General features: G+C 31.3%; 1 protein-coding gene across 3 annotated transcripts; it reads right to left on the bottom strand.

Moving 5' to 3' along the window:
• Positions 1–3,833: 3,833 nt before the first annotated feature.
• LOC142619964 (putative trehalose-phosphate phosphatase D) lies at positions 3,834–18,669 on the bottom strand. Of its 3 annotated transcripts, none has more exons than XM_075793376.1 (11): positions 18,531–18,669; positions 8,185–8,254; positions 7,740–7,901; positions 7,434–7,574; positions 7,153–7,224; positions 6,922–7,047; positions 6,600–6,653; positions 6,195–6,296; positions 4,956–5,033; positions 4,724–4,867; positions 3,834–4,201 (listed from the first exon to the last, which is right to left on the bottom strand). In XM_075793376.1, exons 3-11 carry the CDS (start codon positions 7,896–7,898, stop codon positions 4,076–4,078), a joined length of 1,002 nt encoding a protein of 333 aa, XP_075649491.1. In that variant the 5' UTR covers positions 7,899–7,901; positions 8,185–8,254; positions 18,531–18,669; the 3' UTR covers positions 3,834–4,075. The 3 variants fall into 3 exon arrangements, with proteins under 3 accessions (XP_075649491.1, XP_075649492.1, XP_075649493.1); XM_075793377.1 differs by having other exon boundaries at positions 7,755–7,901; XM_075793378.1 differs by lacking the exon at positions 6,600–6,653.
• Between the last annotated feature and the right edge of the window lie 1,683 nt (positions 18,670–20,352).

The raw sequence follows: 20,352 nt of genomic DNA, 5'->3' as shown, positions 1-20,352 counted from the left end.
TTCATATTTTCATGCTGTCTCCTTCTTTGATCTCTCTCTCTCAAATCCCTAACCCTAACCCTTCTTATAGCCGCTGCCATCGTCAAGTTTTCCTATTGCCGCCGCCGCCTCCGTTAAGCTACTCAAACCCAACTCTCGAAGCCTCCTCTAATTTGCTTGAAATATCCTTTGATCTTGTGCATCTGATGGTGGGTCAGTAAAAAATGTAATTTTTTTTTATTTTTTTTAGATTTCGCACTGATCTTGTGATGATGGATGAGGGGAGTGGTGGTGGTGTGCTTGCTCACTCCCAAGTGTAGGAGATCGTAGCAATATAATTCTCGGAGTACCAAGGTCGAACCACAAGGAGCAGGGTAAATTCAAAGACAATATAATTAAATAACAATTTGGGTGAAGAAGAAAAATAATTTTGCTTGGTGACTGTTAACAAGAATAATAATAAAAACTTATTTAAATCAATAATGTAAATACTAGGGCATCGAGGTGTTTTCCTATATCGATATGAAATTCTTTGTGATCTAAGAAATATCTATTTCATAATTGATTGTTCTTATACAATTAAAAACTTATGATTTGGTTGAACTGAGACAATTCAAGAACGCATGATAACCTCGATTAATAATGCGATTAGAAAAGTTTTTCAGAAAAACCCATTCACTTTAAAATCTAATTTCTATTTGAAACTATTAGAAATTCCTCTAAACAATAAGAAAAACATGATTGAATTTATTGAAAGCATGGAAGAACTAATACATGAAAAGAAATCTAATTGAACAATCAAATATGTCGTTAATAAAATCCTAGAAAAAATCAAATTGAATATTCATATCGTATAGAAGAAACATAACCCCTAGCCCTAGCAAAGAGTTTAAGCTGCCATTAGAGAAAGGAAAATACAATTTTTCTCTTCCCCAAAATTCGTTCTCCCCAGCCTCCCTTCAAAACCCTAACATAAAAGTGTCCAAAGAAAATAAAACTTTTACTATTTTAATTTCCGTCCAAGTTTACAGTGGTAACTTGTGAGTTAATTTTGGCCTTCAAAACTTGTGAATTTCGAAAATCTCAAAACTGGAAAGTTGTAGATAATTAAGTCATGGTTCCAACTCATCAAGCCTTGTGTCAATTGGAGTTTTAATGAGTGAGATATGCCCAAAATACTGATCAGTACTCAAATCAGATTTTTCCTTTTCAGATTCTGCCTCTTTAGTTTCTTTCCTTATTTGAAGCTTCCAATCAGAGTAGACGATCCAAGCATTCCAACTGCACCTCCTTAGACATTTAAGCATGGTCATTTAGCTCCACTAAATTCTAGTTTGGCCTCCATTCTCTCACAAATTCCTGTAAATTCATCTTTCTCACATGATTTCCTAAAAGTAGAAAATTACACACAATGAATGGCATCTTATTTAAGAAATTATGTAAAGATAAATAATAGGGACTAATGTAAATCATGACTTAACTGTATAAATTAAGCATAGTAATAAGGAGATAACACCCACATAAATATATAACAAGTATACATTTTAAGGCGTTATCATGGTGCCAATTTAGTGTGATATCTCTCTTTCTTTCTTTCTTCATTTTAGTCCATAGATCTGAGTTCTTATTTGTGCTATGTGATTTCTGTAGTTTGTGTTTGGGTTTATGTCCTTTGGGTTTTGATTTCTCTGTGTTCTTTATGTTGATTTCTATGTCCTTTTTGGGGTTTTTATTTTTGTGTTCTTTTGGCTTGATTTCTCTATGTCCTTTGGTGTTGATTATGTGTTTTTGGCTTGATTTCTTCGTGTATGTGTTCTTTTGGGTTTTGAATTCTGTATTGTTTGGGTTGTGATTTCTCTATTTTCTTCTTTTGTTTCAAACCCGATATTACCTGACAGCTTCGACCCGCTCAACTGATGACCCGAGTTGCCGGTTTCAATCCGAACATATGGTCGGTTGCCGGTCCATTAAATGTTCACCCAAGCCAATCGGGTCAGGTGCAGACCAACCCCAAACCCGATTTGACCCGACCCGTGGACAAGCCTAATTGTAGGGGTCAAAAAATTTTATATATAAACTTTTTTTTTAGGACCAGGTCAGGGGGTTCATTTGAATCCCTTGGGTTGGTCTTGGAGCCGCCCCTGCGTATGGTGTTTGTGTATAAGTGAATTAATGGACATGGTTGCCATGGAGTCTTGGATTGAATTTGGAATATTTTTCATCTCAACCTAACATTTTTTAATTGAAAAATCTCTAATTCATGTTTAGGAATTTTGTACTTCAATTAACATCCTTTTGTTTCAACGAATACATTCAGGGTTTAAATCTCTCTTCTCCGACCATTGAATTATCAAAATCGGTAATTATATGAAGATTAACTTAACTCAATTTGTATGAATTAGATAACCAAGATGGAGTAATTTTGTCATACCCAAAAAATTTTGAACTTTCGTTCCACTATCTTAGCAACAAGGCAAATCAAACTCAACTTATGAAGTATTTCGTTTGAATTTGTCTTCATTTTGCTTCTTATAAAAGAAACCATATGAAGATCACAAATTTACTTTTTCAAGCTTTGCAGTACCAATCTTAAGATATTTTAGATGTCATGCATCTTGTTTCGTCTATAAATTAAAACACTTATCAAAAAAATTCAAAGATGATTAATGGAGTTGATTTACTTACCATTAAGATATTATTTTGTAAGGTACGTACATAACATAAATTAATGTGTTAGATATGAATTCTCGTTAAGTTGAAAGATGAGGTTAAACTCGTCATAAGCAAAAATGACTTTAGAATTATCATTATCGAGTAAATAGTTTTTCTGCTGCAATATATTCTTAAAAACAATAATTTTTATTTTTTATAATTTGGTAGTTACAATAATTAGGAAGAAGGGGGGATTCTAATAGGAGTTTTACTATACTGTTGCATTAGCTAGCTTGGGAAGTTAGTAATAATGAGTTGTGACAATTGTACTAGTGGTTACTTACTTAGTTCAGGAGTCGTAACTGATTGTATAACAGAATTCATACATGTACTGAATATATAGCAGATTGCTCTACTATAAAAGGGTAATCTAGATTGTACGCAAGGACATTGAAGAATGTGATGCAATTTCCTTCACTTTGCTGTCTTACTACTCTCTCTCTCTCTCTTCTCTTCTTTACTCTAATCTACTCTAGGAGGCCTAGTTCCCTTGAAGAACTACCACTCTCTCTCTCTCTCTTCTCTTCTTTACTCTAATCTACTCTAGGAGGCCTAGTTCCCTTGAAGAACTAACGTAACTATTTCCATTACTTGATTAAGAACTACTAAGTTCTTATCAAATTCAAATCCTTGGTCTCCTCATAAAAGAAAGTAGGCCATGGCGCTGAACAACAAGGCTATTTTCCTCAACTACAGGAATTAAATCATCGATTTGGTAGGAATGTAATGGAATTATTTAATTATATATAGCTGTATTCTATAAATTGTTTTATTTGTAAGATTTCGAAGATCATGAAAAACAAGTATTGGAAGCAGAACTTCATCAATATGAGCATAATTTAGTTTGACATCCAAAGATCAAAAATTTGCCAAGCATTTATGATATTTGCCAATGGCTTGTAAGAAATAGAAAATCAAGAACTTACCAACTTATTTAATAAAGTGATCATACTTGTACCTACTCTTCTATAGTTTCTACTACAAATACAAAGCAAGCATTTTTCAACTTTAATATCGTCAAACAAGACTTCGCAACAAAATATAAGATACTCTTTTAACGTAATAAACAACTTAGCCTGTAGAGAGAGAGAGAGAGAGAGAGAGAGAGAGAGAGAGAGAGATTTTACAATATTTTTGCACTTTTCAAAGTAAGTACATTTCTTTAATAAGATGTTCATTTATAAGGTGGAAGTTCTAATACATGGTTGTTTCACAAAACACTAAATAAAACAGTGAAACTTGTATTTTCCCGAGTCCTCCATCTATCTATATATGAACTTTTTTTTTCCGAATTTCTATCAACAAAACCAAAACGCTATTTCAAAGTTTCAATTGCCTAAACCCTTAATCAAGCAAGTGTCCTGCAAGAAGAAGATTTTTTCCTTTATCTTGCTAGCTTTTTCAGGAAAATTAATACTTCCGAGGGATTCTGCAGAGAGTATAAAGCTCCCGTATCCTTCGGAATGGAAGATACAATAATTGGATAGCCATGTCCTCTGCTTCGAATGACCTGAAAGAATTTACATGAACTATAACTAAGTTCCAAGAAGTAATTGCATCTAATTTAAAATTTTATATAGTTATCATATTATTATGAAAACATTCTTTTTGTGTATATATGCAAAAACTTCCATTAATTTTTTTTTTTTTTTTTTTTTTGAAGTGACATTTCCTCTAAAGCATTTCACCATGGATATTTCCTGGAAAAAAATTTTGAGTTCCCACAAGCTAAACCCTCTCCAACAAATTTTTAGTTGGTAAGAGTAATGTTCACCAAAGTGCTTTTCAACATTATCATATTAAAAATTACCAAAAAAAATAAATAAATGAGGCTCTTAGAACAACTGTTTGATTGGGGCACCGGTGAAAATAGCTTTCAAAGCAAAGGAAAATGGTTTTAAAAGGAGGAAATTATTTTAAGCCGAATACAAAAATGTTTTTAAGCCGAATACAACTTTTCCTGAATTCTTAGAACAACATTTTCCTGCTTAATAATGCAATCAAATATAATAAGTGGGATCATGTAGGAAACCTTGAAAGCATCTTCATCACTTCGATCATCCCCGATGTAAAATGGGAGTACATCAGTACTGGAGTTGCTAAAGCCTAAAGTGTCAAGTAAATATTCCAATGCATGACCTTTGTTCCATTCGATAGATGGTCGTACCTCCAAAACCTGTAAATAAAATTACATGCCACATTGAGAACAAGAAAATCTATGGCAAAGCAAGGGAAAATTCAAGATTTAAGGTTAATCCTCTTACCTTTTTACCCTCAGTTACGTGAAATTCTTGGTATGTTTCAACTACAGACTTGACCGTCTCTTCCAACATGCCATAATCCTGCTCGTGGAAAAATAATCCATATTTTGTAAATGTCCCACTATATTTTTTTATTAAGCTTCAACAATTTCAAATGTTCTTAAACTACTAGATAATCATAGTCGGTGATAACTTCATTGTTATTATTGCTATTGTAGAACCGTACACAAGAAAGCTACTTTCAATTAAATTTTTATATTATTAAATGTAATATATCATTATAAAAAAATAAAATTAATTAATTAAAAAACCTTCGCTCAAGAGCTTTGGTCTCTACTTGGATCCAATGAAAAAAATGGAATCACTTTTTATCATTATGGACTCGTTGTGAATAATTCTTGAAATTCAAATGAATTTTACTTATCTATGTATCATTACATTTCATCTTTCTCAAGTAATATTACTCCCTCCGCTCCACTTTGTTTGACTCCTATTTCACTTTGCGATGTCCCAAAATATTATTGTGTTTCTAAAAATAGAAGTCATTAATTTACTAATGTTCCTATTATGCCCCTAGTTTATTTTCAAAACTATTTGAAAAGAAAACCCCTATTTTTGATATTATGCCCCTATTTTATTTTCAAAACTATTTGAAAAGAAAACCCCTATTTTTGATAAATTTATTTAAGGGTAGTTTTGGAAACTTATACATTTTTAAAAGGTTGACAAGACAATAAATGATTTTCCCTTAAAAAGTTTGACTTTTCAAACAGGTTAAATGAAATTTACTTATCTATGTATCATTACATTTGATCTTTCCCAAGTAATATTACTCCCTCCGTCCCACTTAATTTGTCCTCTATTTCATTTTAAGATGTCCCAAAATATTATTCTGTTTCTAAAAATAGAAGTCATTAATTTACTAATATTTCTATTATGCCCCTATTTTATTTTCCAAACTATTTGAAAAGAAAACTATTATACCCCTATTTTTGATAAATTTATTTAAGGGTAGTTTTGGAAACTTATATATTTTTAAAAGGTAAACAAGACAATAAATGATGTTCCCTTAAAAAATTTGACTTTTCAAATAGGACAAATAAAGTGAAAAGAAAGAAGTATTACAGAGTGACGCTCTTCAAAAACATTAATTAGGTTTGTAATAGGTAAATTAATAGGTAATTCTTGTGATCTTTAAAAAATAAAAATAAATTTATGAGGATAACAGCCAAGAATCTTTACCTCTTCTCTCACTTGCCGATAATGTACAGATATGCAGAACCTATTATCCTCTACCCTGGCACCTTGTATTGTCTTTGTTTTTTCCTCTAAAATTCTGTATATCTGTCAGGAACAGAAGAAATTGATCTTATATATGAAACTTAGTCTGGCAAAGTAAAAGAAAAAATAAAAAATAAAAACTTGGGATGGTTTTTAACAGAATATCTAATACACTACTAGTTTGAACGATTTGATGGTGTGTAATTATTTCTATGTAACAAAAAATATAGACACGCTCAAACATGCATATACACACATGTATTGCATAGAAAACTACCCGATGGCATAAAATCTACTTAGATGTGATCAATCTTCTTTGCAGTTGGTTCATTGATTAGGAGAAATAACCGTAGAAAGTTAGCTAACCTTTTGAATTGCAGGCAAGAATTTCTTAGCGGGTTGGAAGAGAACTTCACTTCCCTAAAAGATGGGAATTTCATGTTATTCGAGGAAAAAATAAAATAATTATTACTTTATTAAACACTATTCAAATTAAAATGATATAGAAATTTTTTTCATCATATCAAATGTTACAAAATTTTAGAAAATTGAACATGTTGGTTGAAAGGGCTAATCATGTTACCACTCCAAGTATTCCCTTAATCATGGTGTTACCTTGGGAACCCTATCACTTTCTAAAATCATGAAATGCGTATGTAGAAGAAGAAAAAAAAAAGAAAAGACTGACCTTTTTGTCAGGGGCTATGTTATGGTTCTTGCCATCACTGGACTTAGCTGCTCTTGGTGGAGCCATTATATCCATCCCATGGCTCCCAGCATAATAAACATCATTCAACTGAACAAATTCTTTTACCTAAACAAAAGAGATCCAAGTAGAAAAACACAGTTATAGAAACCTCAAAGAGTGCACAATTAGATTGGCAAACAATTAAAGTATTTGTAGTGATTAGATTACTACCTTGTCTCTGCACCTTCCACTAATAATGGCTGTTGGAAATCTTTTTGCAACTTCACATACTGCTTCACGCATCTGTTATTAATTATAGTAAAGGATAAGATAAATAGTAAAAAATTGGTCTTGTAATTATTATATTATGGTAAAGAATAAGATAAAGAGTAAAAATTAGTCTTGTAATTTTTATATTATAGTAAAGGATAAGATAAATCTATGTCACATAGAGTGAAGTGCAGAAGTAGACTTGTAAATTGTAATGTTTCAATTCTTACAGTGCTATTTACCTCTTTAGACATGATAGCGAGATCAGGGTCATTTACAATAGGAGAGAGGGTCCCATCATAATCTAAAAACACGACAATTCTCTTCCCTTTTATGGCTTTCATCATACGATCAAATGAGCGTAGTGCAGAAGGGTGTTTCACCTAATATTTTGTATTCAACCAAAAAAACAAAAACAAATTAATTATTTAAATATAAGACTGAGTTTTTTTCTTTTTCTTTTTTTTTTTTGAGTGTAGGGAGTACAACTTTCAAGGTCATATAAACTGTGCCTAGTTCAAGTATACAGTAAAATTTTAATAACGTACACAATTGAAGCTTACCACCCAGGAATTATAACTTGAATCCAAGAATATAGGTTCATTTGTAGTAGAATAGCCATTGACTTTGTTCTCTTCATTTTTTGTTTCTGGAATAGGTTTAGGTTGGACGTTTGGTTTATTGGAAGGTGATCTTTGCAATCCCATTGCCTGTGTAAGTGTCCAAAATTTCTCTTAATCATCACCAATAGAAAAATTGAAAGGAAGAAACTAAAAGGAACTATAATATTAATTGTTGAATTTTGTTTTTTGATGCAAATCAATTAGGCCGAAATGTAGTGGCCCTGGTGGGTATTAGTTCATGTAATTAAAGCCCATTAAAGCCTTGGGCCTAGGAGCCAGAAAACCTAAGCTCAAAAGTCCATAATCCATATATGCCTATGTCATCTAACCAATCTGAGAAAATACAGCCCAGAATGAATTTGATAGGTACCTGTAATCCAAAAAAAAAAAAACCGCTGGCTGATCTGGTCAGTGTTGTAAACTAATAATTACCTCCAATCCTGCAACAAAACCCAAACTATTAATACATAATTCCAAAAGGGAAAAGGAAAACCATCGTCAACTTTTCAAATAGGTAAAATGCAAGTCCAAAACAAAAGATCAAAGAACTAAGAAAAAGGAGAAAAGTTAAAAACACTAAATCCATTTTCAAATAAGCAAAATGCAAGTCCAAAACCAGAAAAGTAAAAATAAATAAATCAAAGAACTAAAAGAAATACTAAATGGGGATTGTTAGTGATTATTAGTCATGAGCTTAGGGCAACTCAAATGGCCAATAATCTCTAGCTACTATACTATACTATGAGAACCTTATATGAGAGATTGATGATGACCCAGATGATAGAGCTGAAGCTTAGCGAGTTGGAGTGTAGCTCGCAAGCTGTTTTTATAGGCATCGTTTCTATTTGTATTAGATCTTATTGGCCCACAGTATCAGGTGGTGCGCATGACTATCAATCAACTCGATGTTCCTGCACTTGATGCTTATTTTTTCTTGTTTCTTTTTGGTTAAACTTGGACCATATTAATCATTAATAGTACTACCCTGATGGGAATGGGAGACAATTACAATTTACTAATCAGAGTTTAATAACCACACAATAGTGCTTTTCAATGTCACTATTGCATGTGTGGTTTTATCTGCTACAGCTTGGTTTAATTAATTAGTACAATTTTTTTTAACTTCTTTTATTTGATATAATTATATTTTTTATTCAATTTATATTTTAAGTACAAATAAACTAGCCAAATTAACAATTATATGTTTTCCATTATATGGGTAAGCTTTGATTCAAATAACGCAAGTCTAGTAAAATTAAGTGATGAATTCAAAACCCATAGGGTATATGCGAAACTTACTTCTTCTTCTTTTTTATCATTATCATTATAACTAACCGGGAAATAGCTAGAAACTTATAAAAAAAAATTTCTTTGTCGAGTATAATTCATAACAAAGACTGAAAAGTCTCATCAATCTAATTCTGTATGCATGTTCCATGTGTTATAGTGCCTCTATTGTTTCCAGGGTCATTCTTAATAATAGGACTGACTTGTATCTAATACTCAATAAATTTGACATAGACACAACACAACACGTGTTTAAAAATATTCACGCCTGACAAAAACCTTACCCCATAAGAATTGAACTTCAATCTTCTATCCATCCTTAAAAAAACTAATTACAATAAGTTGGTTAATCAACCTCAAACTTAAATTATTCTGTTTTCACATACTAATATAATTCATGCTTAGAATACTGTCTAATCTTCTCTTAAACATTTTATTTTAATCCCTCTCTCATGTAAGGAAAATATTCAAGCTAAGATTTCAATGGAGGTTGGTGGTATATACCATTACACGTGGTTGTAAGAATTAATTGAATATCATGAATTAGTTTAACAAAGTACTAGACTATCACAATTTTTTCTTTTTAAATCAAGGTCGTTTTCACCTAAATTTAAGTTTTTTTCTTTTCTTTTCTTTTGGTAAGGGAAAAATAATAAATTTAAAAACACAACCATTTTGACAAAATTTATCACAATTACTGACATAACAAATTGTGATTAAAATAATATTATTTTCAAATAAATCCACTACTAATATTTCTTTTAATAGCACCAATCACAAATTATCAACTCAAATTTGTTAGGGGAGTAATCTCCTTAAACCAATTTCAGTGCAACCAACCATATATAAAGTGACATGTATTATAACTAGTTTCAGTGGGCTCCGTTAGATTCATAGAGTTAAAGAAAGGTCCTTTTCCAAATATAACATTTTTAAAAAGAGCAACACACAGAAACAGTAGGAAAACAAGGGGAGCAAATTTCATTTTCGACCATAATTTTAAAGACGCTATGACTTGACTTTATACACTTCAGACAAATGAGGTTTTGTAAGGTTTCAATCAGGCTGATTCAGATGACACTGACATTTGCTAGTGTTAAAAGAGTGTTAGGCTCTTAGTTAACATCGAAATAACTTAATATACAATGAATGGGAGATTTGTTGTCTCCACGTTAGGGTCCGTTTGGTTGGAAAAGTGAAAAAGTGAGAGAATAGAAAATAGTAGGAAGATAGAAAAGTGGGAGGATAGAAAAGATTTTATTTTCTCTCCTATTTGTTTGGTTGGGAGTGAAAAAGTGGAGGGATGGAAAAAATAGGTTTGAATAAATTTACTCGTATACCTTTGTTAAAAAATGATGTCCAATTAAAACAAAAAAGTGAAAAATAACCACAAAAAGAGCAATCATCCAAATCTAGTAAAAAATAAAAATCATGTCCCAAAAAAAAGTCACGTCTAGTTAAAAAAAAACTATCATGCCCTGGCCCTAGAAAATCAATAAAAGAAAAAAAAAAGAAAAGGCAACAAAAAAAAAAAGCAACATTGCTGCCCAGAAGAAGAAAAAAAAATGAAAAAAGAAAAAGAAAAAGACAGGCCTAGAAATATAAAAATAAAATAAAATAAAAAAAGAGGCAACGTTGCCCAAAAAAAAAGATAATAACATGAGCCAAAGCATAGAAGAAAAAATAAAATAAAGGCAACTTGAAGAAGTGTGTATGCACGTGTACTGGACAATTTTGTCAATCAAGAAAATATTCACTCTTACTTAGTTTTCTCTCTATTTTTGAAAGAAAACATTTTAATGGACTCGGGAAGAAAATACCTCAGCCCCGCCATTTATTTTCTTTTCTCCCCACTCAACTAAACACACTTCAACAAAGTTTTCCCTCATGTTTGCTCTCCAAAATTTTCCATCCACCCTGTTTCACCTCCAAACAAACACACCTTAATACCACTATGCCTCAATCTAACTCCTTCCGCCAACTGAATTAGAATTTAATGAATTGTTTAAACATAGCCTAATCAATATTTCTCTCATTATTACTCCCACTTGATTGATTAAAGGGCACTAACTAAATAGATTAAATTTTAAATTGACTAGTGGGGGCTCATGGGAATAACAGTAAGCATATGCATGAGGAACAGAGTTTAAAATCTAGAAAATCATGAACAATGGAGCTAGAAATTGACTAGTGGGGGTTCATGGGAATAACAGTAAACATATGCATGAGGAACAAGGTTTAAAATCTAGAAAACCATGAACAATGGAGCTAGTTTACATGACAAGCAAGGACAATTTCAACATTGAGGACTCCAAGGTTTTCTAATTTTGTGAAAGGATCAGTACATGAATATGTTGCTCGAGCATAATAGGGTGTGTATTACAATGACCTTATTAGGGTTTATAAAGTGGCAATAGTGTCTAGGGTTAGATGTGGATGGATTTGTTACATCATTGGATTCCTTGGGCCAATACACAAGAAATATAAAGCCCAATATCTTTAACAAGACAATACGAGAGAAGTTATTAATAAGTATCTTTACCATTTAAGACACTAATTCTCATGCTCAAATCCACAATATGTCGATTTGGGTCGAAAATACTTATTATTGCACTAAGATCCAACCTTTAGCTACCATTGGACAATGTAAATTTAATATAATAACTACAAAGAGTTTTTTCATTTGAGGGACATTAACATGAGAGAGAGAGAGAGAGAGAGAGAGAGAGAGAGAGAGAGAGAGAGAGAGAGAGAGATTGTCTAATTTCAAGTAAAGACTTTCATGAAGACAAATTAAGCCCTCATTAAATAAAGACAAAATTGATTGTGGAAAAAGATAACAAGAGCATTAACATTATTTTAATGAAATTTAGGATGTGATATGCAATAAAAACTAAAATATTACTACCTCCAAAATTGACCAAAATAATTTTTAATCATATGGGGGCATGCATCTAAAAAAGTTTTTTTTGTCGTTTCTTCATAAGATATTTGAATCTAGATTCTCTTTTATGGGATAACAGAATATGACATGTAATAAAAACTAAATATTACCTCCAAAATTAACCCAGTTTTTTATTATTATTATTATTTGGGGTGCATGCATCTAAGAAAGTTTTCCCCCCTTAAAACGAATTTGAATCCAAATTCTCTTTTATGGGAGAAGTAGATTATGTCATTGAGTGGCTCTCGGTGCATCTAAAAAATATTAAAATATGAGTTAGGTTCAAGTTGTATCTAATATGATTTTTGTCAATATGAAATCAATAATAAAATTTGTTTGACAAATTTATCATTAGATTACATATTTTGCTCATAAAAAAATAATTATATATTTTCCTATAATCTCTATGTTTATCACATATTAAGGTAATTAGAGATTAAGAACTTTTTCATCTTTAAATTATAGAAAATTTTATAGGTTGAGTACAGCTTATTCAATGTGTTGTTTAGGATTCAGGTTTATTGGACAAGTTCCTTTATTCTCTCTGTAAAGGTAGTTAAGGATATTGAAAAAGCTCTTTAATTCATACTTGTGAAGTGGTTTTGATCAAGCTGTTCATAAGGCCAAGGTTTCTTGGAAACAAGTTTGCTTGCCTAAATCTGAAGGAGGTTTGGGGTTAAAAAGAATTAGAGACTGGAATAGATCTACAGTCACAAGTCACATCTGGAATTTACTAATTCAAGCAGGATCTTTATGGGTGGCTTGGGTTCATAAATACCTCCTAAAAGGGCAAAACCTCTGGGAGGTTAATATACCCCAGAATTGTTCCTGGAGTTGCAGCCAAATTCTGAAACTCAGGGAACTGTAATAGGTTTTTTCAAATAAGGGTTTGTGATAGTAGCAAAATTCATCTTTGGTATGAAAATTGGCATCCTTAAGGGGTGCTTAACTTTAAATTTGATGTTCAGGCGATTTTCGCTACAGGTAGTTATCCTTCTGCTAAGATATCTAGTGTCTTGGTGGATGGGCAGTAGCATTGGGGACTCCCTAGAACTCTTGATCAAACGATTTCCATCAAGATTGCAAGCTTGTTCAGACTTGTGAGGAAGAAACCTTGGTTTGGGTCCCTACAGCCAATGGTTGTTTTTCTTGTAAATCTACCTAGGAAGCTATTAGATATATGTGTGCTGAGGTAAATTGGTACAAGTTGGTCTGGGATGAAGCTATTATGCCTAAGCATGCTTTCCTTGTTTTTAATTAACCATACAAGAAAGACTCTACTTGTGTCAGATTAGCAAAATGAGGCTGGCAGGGTGATTCATTGTGTTTTCCGAAGAATCAATGTGAAACAAGAGAGAATTTATTCTTGGGTTGTGTTAATGGGCACTGCAAGGTGCTAGTTAACCACAATATTTTTTACTTTTTTTTGACAAAAATTTTGTTTTCTTTTACAGTTTGTCATTTTTTCAGTTTTGTAGGTACTATTTGGTGTCTTTATTGATTTTTTTTGACAAATTTTTTTGTCTTCTTTTGTAATTAACAAACATCAAACGATGCTTGTCAACATTTCCCTTTATTCTTTGAATGTTCTTTCTCTGGTAGGATTTGGAAGAGGGTGGTATATATGGGTGTTAAAATTATGTGGTTAAATGATTAAATTTATCATATCACAATAGTTTAAACTTTCAGGACAATCGGTAATTTAACGTAGTATCAAAGTAAGAGGTAGGTAATTTAACAATAGGATTGTCTTCAGCAGTGAGTGTCCACTGGCATGAGGTAATCAATTGGGGTCAACAGCTAGGAAGGAAATGTGTTTGATCTAGAGCGGGAAAAAATTAAAATGTTAATTAATTGCTGCTGGTGTGTATCATTTATGGAGACAGAAACAATGTTAATTTTTTTGACACTCTCTGATGACTGAAGACTAATGGCAAAAGGCATTAAGAATGAGATAAAATAGAAAATTGAGGGTGACTATTTGAAAGAAAAAACCTACAGAGTTGTAGGGCCATCTTATTAGCCTTTGTTGAGTCTTAGTTGGTTGTTAGTGTGTATGTTTATTTGTAGTGCTGCTAATAGTTTTGTATTGTGAGTTGTTTCTGTAGGCAGGTCTGAATGTACAGCTTCTTGTTGCAAGTTTAAGTGGTTTGATCTATTGTACTCTATTTTATATTCTTTATATATATACTGGTTAGAAATGATTTTACTGCTACCCAAACCCCCCTCTCCCCTTCAACTTAGTACCTAGGCTAGGGAGGTACCACTTGGACCAAGTGTCCGGTTCTATGGGAGGTAATTATATTCTTAAAAAGTACAAATTAAAGTTGTATAAAATAGTTCTATATATACATTTGTGTGGAATCACTTCTGACTTCTTTAATATTTCCATTAAGACATTCCAATTGTTTAGAAGGAAACCACAGATTGGTTGGAAAGAAAGAGAGAGTCAAGAAATTTCGAGGCACACAGTTCTCTACTTTATATATATATCAAATTATCAAGCAGCTACTTAACTAACCTATTGGTGTCTAACACTGAGCCTGTTTGGTTAGGGTGTTTGATTAACCGTTTTCAGCGTTTAAACACTAAAAACTGTAGGCCAAAAAAAACAATGCATTTAATAAGGGTGTTTTTAACTAAAGTGTTTGAGTTAAGTTGCTCGTTTTAAGGTGTTTAAACACTAAATTTAGAAAACTCTTCTTACCAGTTTTCAATTTTCAAATAACATTACTCAATGACACTTTTGTTAATATGTTAAAAATTATGGGATTCACTTGATTAGACAACACATAAACTGACTTCTCTTTCTCCTCAAATAAAAAAAATATAAATTTGTACTGTGCTTGTCAATTTAAAAAAAAACACACACACACATACCAAACACACAATTATATTTTTTTCACACACAAAAATATGTTATTTGAAACATAATACCAAAACATTTTTATTTTATAAATATAAATACTGAAAATACATATTCTCACAACCCATTTTAAATCATAATTTTCACATTATTTTAAATAATAATACTAAAAATTTCTAACGAAACGAACACGAAAGACGCAAAACAAAAGAGACTCAAAACAAGTTCAAAACAAACCAAACTCATGTTCAATTAAAAAAGCAACGAAAAAGGCAAAACACAAAGCCAAGGCAGACAAAAACCCAGGAAAGCCCACACCGCACATGACACGTATCAGAAAAACACGTACAAATCCAACTGTCAACTGCCATCTTAACCAACTAATAATAAAAGTTAAAGTGTAACTGTAACCCTGATAGCCTGACTTTGAAACCGAAAGTGCTAAAGACTTGGTGGACAATTAAAAAGGTTTCAATTAGCAGACAAAGTACAAAAGACACAAATCACGTGTCAATGGGGTAATGGCTAATCCAACAGCTTTGGACATCTGGGTTTTCTATGGTGGACGCGTCTAGAGTCTAGACACTGTTCTAGACTCGTAAGAAAAGCCCAAAAGTCGAGGGCACCTTCTTTTTTTTTTTTTTTTTTATAACTGTGCCATGAAAATGTGTTATTTTGTATAAATGATGATTAACGATTAACTTACGGTTTAACACGACAAAATTATAATAAAATAATTTGTGATTTTCAAATTAAGATATTCAAGACACAAAGGACAAAGTGTCAGTTCAACTCCGAAGAAACCACCTAGAAGTGATGTTGAATATTCGTAGGAAACAGTACCTAATTTCAGAAAGCTAAAAACATATAATATTACGTTTATGGAAGTATTAAGTCATTACTGTATTAATTTAATAATTAGAAAGGGTGATCAATGCCTGTTTTTTGTTTTTTAGTCACTTTTTTGTGGGGTTATGAAAATTTTTATACTAAATCTTATTCTGTTCACTCACACCTAACTATGAAGTGAAAATTGATTATGGACCAAGCAAAGTCTAACATTGAATATTTTAAAATTATATGCAAACGAAAAAGAAAGGTTGAATAAGGTACATTACCTGGTATATATGCTTGTCTCTTAGTTCAAAAAAATAGTGACCACCACCTGGTAATGGTTTTGATTTTGAAAACCGGATTTAGAGCCGCTGATTAAGATGTTACGATGCTATAAGTACTTTTAAAATAAGTAATTTTTTATGAGTGAGTTTTGATCCAAACCAATGTGATAATTACGTCAATCAAATTATAAGAAATTAGCTTATAGTCTTTAAACATATATGGCTATGGTAGTAATAGGAAAAAACAAGCAACATAATATTCAATAAAGTTTGGCAATTTACCACTCCATTAAGATAAAACCAACAGATCATACAAGCAACCCTTTTCTTGTTCATCATTATTTACAAGATTGGGATTAATTGAATATTATTATTGTTATAAGAGCTAAACTTAAACGGTTGCTTGTTTATCATATAAGCAATCTGTTAAGAAGCTTATTAAGGAGGATAAGGTGTTATCAAAATCGATTTGAAGGAATTCACTTTTAACCTATTAGGTGGTGATCTCAAACCGTCATTCATATAATTTATTTTTTTTATATAAATAAAATAGTATTTCAAATATATAGCATTCATTCTATAATGATTGTTTTTTATCATTAGACTAAAATACCAATTAAATTTTAATATAGGCAAAATATACGTTGCTACTAGCCAGCACTTTCCTCTTTCCAATGTCATTACATATGCTTTATGATGGAAAAGAAAAGTCTGAAATTTCAATTAAAATATATATAAAAATGTCTAAAGTTAGCAAATGCCTCTTTTAAAAACAAAGAAGTTAGCAAAATGCCAGCCTAGGAAAATGTATGTTCTAATATTTTCCATTGCCACCAAACAACTCCCCAAGTATTATACTGCATCTATATGCTTTAAGCCTTTAACCCCTTTTCAGGTACCAGTGCAATCCTTAACTGGAATGTGACCTTCCAAGGGGGGTGCTAATGTCAAAAATAGTAATTTTAGATCCGACTAAGACAGCTTTTCTCTCAACTATTTTACATAGTATATTGTTATTAACTACCTATCACTTTTATATGAACTCGTCAATTTTTCACTACCACTCACAATTTGTTAGCTACATAATTGCGGCAAAATTGTAACTTAGTTTGTGGTACTAAAATTTGTTTCAAAAAATATTTTCACACTTTAATACAACGTCTCTCACAAAATTTGTATCCCTAGCTAAATTAAATTCTTTCTTAACACAAAATAAATAATTCAAGGAATATGGTGGACCCTAGAATCTAATTCGTACACATGGCACTTCCCAGTTCCCACGGATGACAGCTTCTTGGTTGTGTGATGCAAACTGGGCCCAAGGTCTTTGACTGAAACCATGGGCTTATGCTATATTGTACGTACGGCTGGCTCAACTGGGCCCTCTTGCCCAGTCAACTATGGGCCTTAAGAAGAGGCACGTGTTCGGTCGTTAACCATACACTTCTAAAACAGACATAGAAAAAGACCATTCAGTAACCGAAAAGACTATTCAAAAACCCACCTCAAGGGAATTGACCAGAGAAGAATACTTCCCTTTGTTTTGTTTGGTTGGAGGGATAGAAGAAAGACAAAGGGAAAGTATAGAGATAGCCCCATCTTATGACCCATAAGTTAGAACTGTAAGGTTTGTTTCGTGATAATTGTTTTTTATCATCAATTTACTCCTCGGTTTAAGGTTGGCAAATTTCAACCTCGAGAGTCTTTTATTTTATTATAAAAAATTTTACCAATTGAAATAATTAAAATGATAGCTTCTACCGTAAGAGTTAAATCTCTATAATTTTTTATTCTCTGTTTTATATAGAATAAGATCATATAAAATTAGAGATGGTAAAGTCTGTTATTGTGAAATTATTCTAAAAAAATTTTAAATTAGAAAAGCTACCAAACATATCAAACAAACACACCATCCTGCAATTTTCTCTTTCTTTTTTCTTCCCCGTTCCCTTTCTATTCAACTAAACAGAGAGTAGGGTCATGACCATCGTATCACGCACTTGATCTCGCGTGAGAAGATACAGCAATTCATAAACAGATCTTCCGACAACCTTTTTCGATTCCTTCGCCCCCAGAAAATGAAAAATAATAATTATTAGGTGTTCCGAAGTATAGTAACATCGTATATTATCTCCTCAAATATTCCTACCGTCTACCGAAGTTCAAAAAAGGAAAATTATGGCAGTTAAAGAAAGAGAGACGTGAATGGAAGAACTTGTCCACCGATTTCGTCAGTTACTAGAAACGCACATTTTAAAGTAGATTCTATAAATGGCAAAGAATCCAAAACTTTAACATCTTTGACACAGTTTCTAGCTATGTGAGTCAAAAAGGCATGCAGGAATGACTGTGAAACATAGAAGAGAACAAACAAGATGATGATTTACAAAATGGGTATTATCAAAAACATAGTATTCTCTGCCTAAAAGCTTCAAAAAAGTTTTAACATAAAAAGAATTGAGAGAACAAAAGATTGCAATGAAAATGAAAAAAGAACTCACCAAATTAGATGCAACTTGATGTGAAATATTCTTGATTGCTTTGCCTAGTGCTTGAGAAGGAAAAGAAATGAGTTAGGGAAGCTTTTGGGAACAAAAGAGAGAGTTTTCTGTGTGCTGGAAAAAGTTTGAGTGGTGAATGTAAAGGTTGTGGAGATATAAATGGACAGCGAGAGAGGTCAGGGGTTTTATTTATAGAGGCAAGAAATTGAGGGGTTTAGAACTTTAGATATGTATTGGAAGTTGGCCAGGTGCCACATGCACAATGAAGCCATGCATCTCATTGCATTAAAAGATCCTCAAAGCTTTTTACCATATTTGAAATTCAATATGTCTAATTAGCGAGAAATGATTTGTTCACAATATTTTTGTAATATTTTTACAATAAATTTTAAGTGGCAGGTTGTTACTAGTTATTATTGTCGAGACAAAAAAATAATTTTCGTGTTAGGTTCAAATTTGAACTAATAACAACTAACCACCTGTGATTTGTTATAAAAATGTTGTGAACGTAGTATCTCTCCTAATTACCTAACAAATTTCATAAAAATCTTTTAAATTATTGAGGCAATAAGTTGTAATTTGTGATCATCAAATGATTTTGTAATTAACTCCTCCTTTATCAGGAAATTCGGGATTCAAATTCTTTCTCCCATAATTGTAATTATGGAATTATTTTTAAAAAATTGTAATTTGTGTAGAATAAAATTGATGTTAATAATTTTTTTATAAATACGATAAAATTTTAATATACGGCTTTGCTCTATAATAACCAACATATAACCCGTACATATGCACAATACAATTAAAAATAATCATAATTACACACATATATGGGTTCAAATTATACTTAGTGTAAGAGTTACACATTTTTTAAGCCATAGATATATACATGAGTTTTACTCTTTTTTGTTTTGTTTTTTAGATATACATGAGTTTACCTTTTTATTGGGTTTTTTATGATTTATTTATATTAGATTTCTCGTTTTTCGCATAATTAACTCATTTAGAACAAATATATATATATATATATATATATATATACACACACACACACATATACACACATGCGCATACTAGCATGTAACCATGTATAAATATGGATGCATTTTAAAATTAAACACAATTTTTATCATAAAAATATAAACAATTAGTCAAATTATGTTTTTTTTTTTTTTAAACAGCATGTTACACATGAATACACATAGATGCATTTAAAATTAAACACAATTTTATTGTAAAAATATAAATAATTAATCAAATTATGTTAAAAAAATTAAATGTAATTAGTACACAGCGCAATAAGAACGTGTGGTGATCTTTATTGTGTGGTGATTTTTATTGAGTATATGTGATTGGTTTTTTTTTAATTTTATAGTTTATTAATATTAGACTCTTAGTACTTTGTACTTATTAACTCACTTAGCACAAAGATTAAAAAAAAAAATGAAGTGGACACATGGCACAAAATTAGCTCACAATTGAGTTCTAATTTAGAATCTAATTGAATTTTCTCTAAGATTTGACTTTAATTATATTTATTTATTTATATATATATATATATATATATATATATATATATATATATATATATATATATATATATAAAGAGAGAGAGAGAGAGAGAGAGAGTTTTTACAACTATTGATATGGCAAATTCTTACTAGTTCTAATATGAGTCCACCACTAACATTACATTTGTATTTACCAATAATTATTTGGAAAATACTAAAGTCACATCAGAAGTTTGTAAAAATGATATAAAATAATGTGAAATGCTAACGGATGCCCTTAGGGCAATGATTAATAATCCATTTAAAGAAAA

Source organism: Castanea sativa, chromosome 12, assembly GCF_040712315.1.
Source record: "Castanea sativa cultivar Marrone di Chiusa Pesio chromosome 12, ASM4071231v1".
Classification (NCBI taxonomy): Eukaryota; Viridiplantae; Streptophyta; class Magnoliopsida; order Fagales; family Fagaceae; genus Castanea; species Castanea sativa.
The sequence above is the reverse complement of the archived record's forward strand: the minus strand, read 5'-3'. Positions and strand labels throughout refer to the sequence as shown.

What these genes read in the sequence shown, in the direction of transcription:
- LOC142619964 (XM_075793376.1), bottom strand. Translation starts at nt 7,898, where the DNA reads ATGGGATTGCAAAGATCACCTTCCAATAAACCAAACGTCCAACCTAAA. An exon ending in ATCGGCAAGTGAGAGAAGAG is followed by an intron (nt 5,034 to 6,194) that starts GTAAAGATTCTT and finishes TTCCACGAGCAG; the next exon opens with GATTATGGCATGTTGGAAGA. An exon ending in ACGTAACTGAGGGTAAAAAG is followed by an intron (nt 4,868 to 4,955) that starts GTAAGAGGATTA and finishes TTTTATTTACAG; the next exon opens with GTTTTGGAGGTACGACCATC.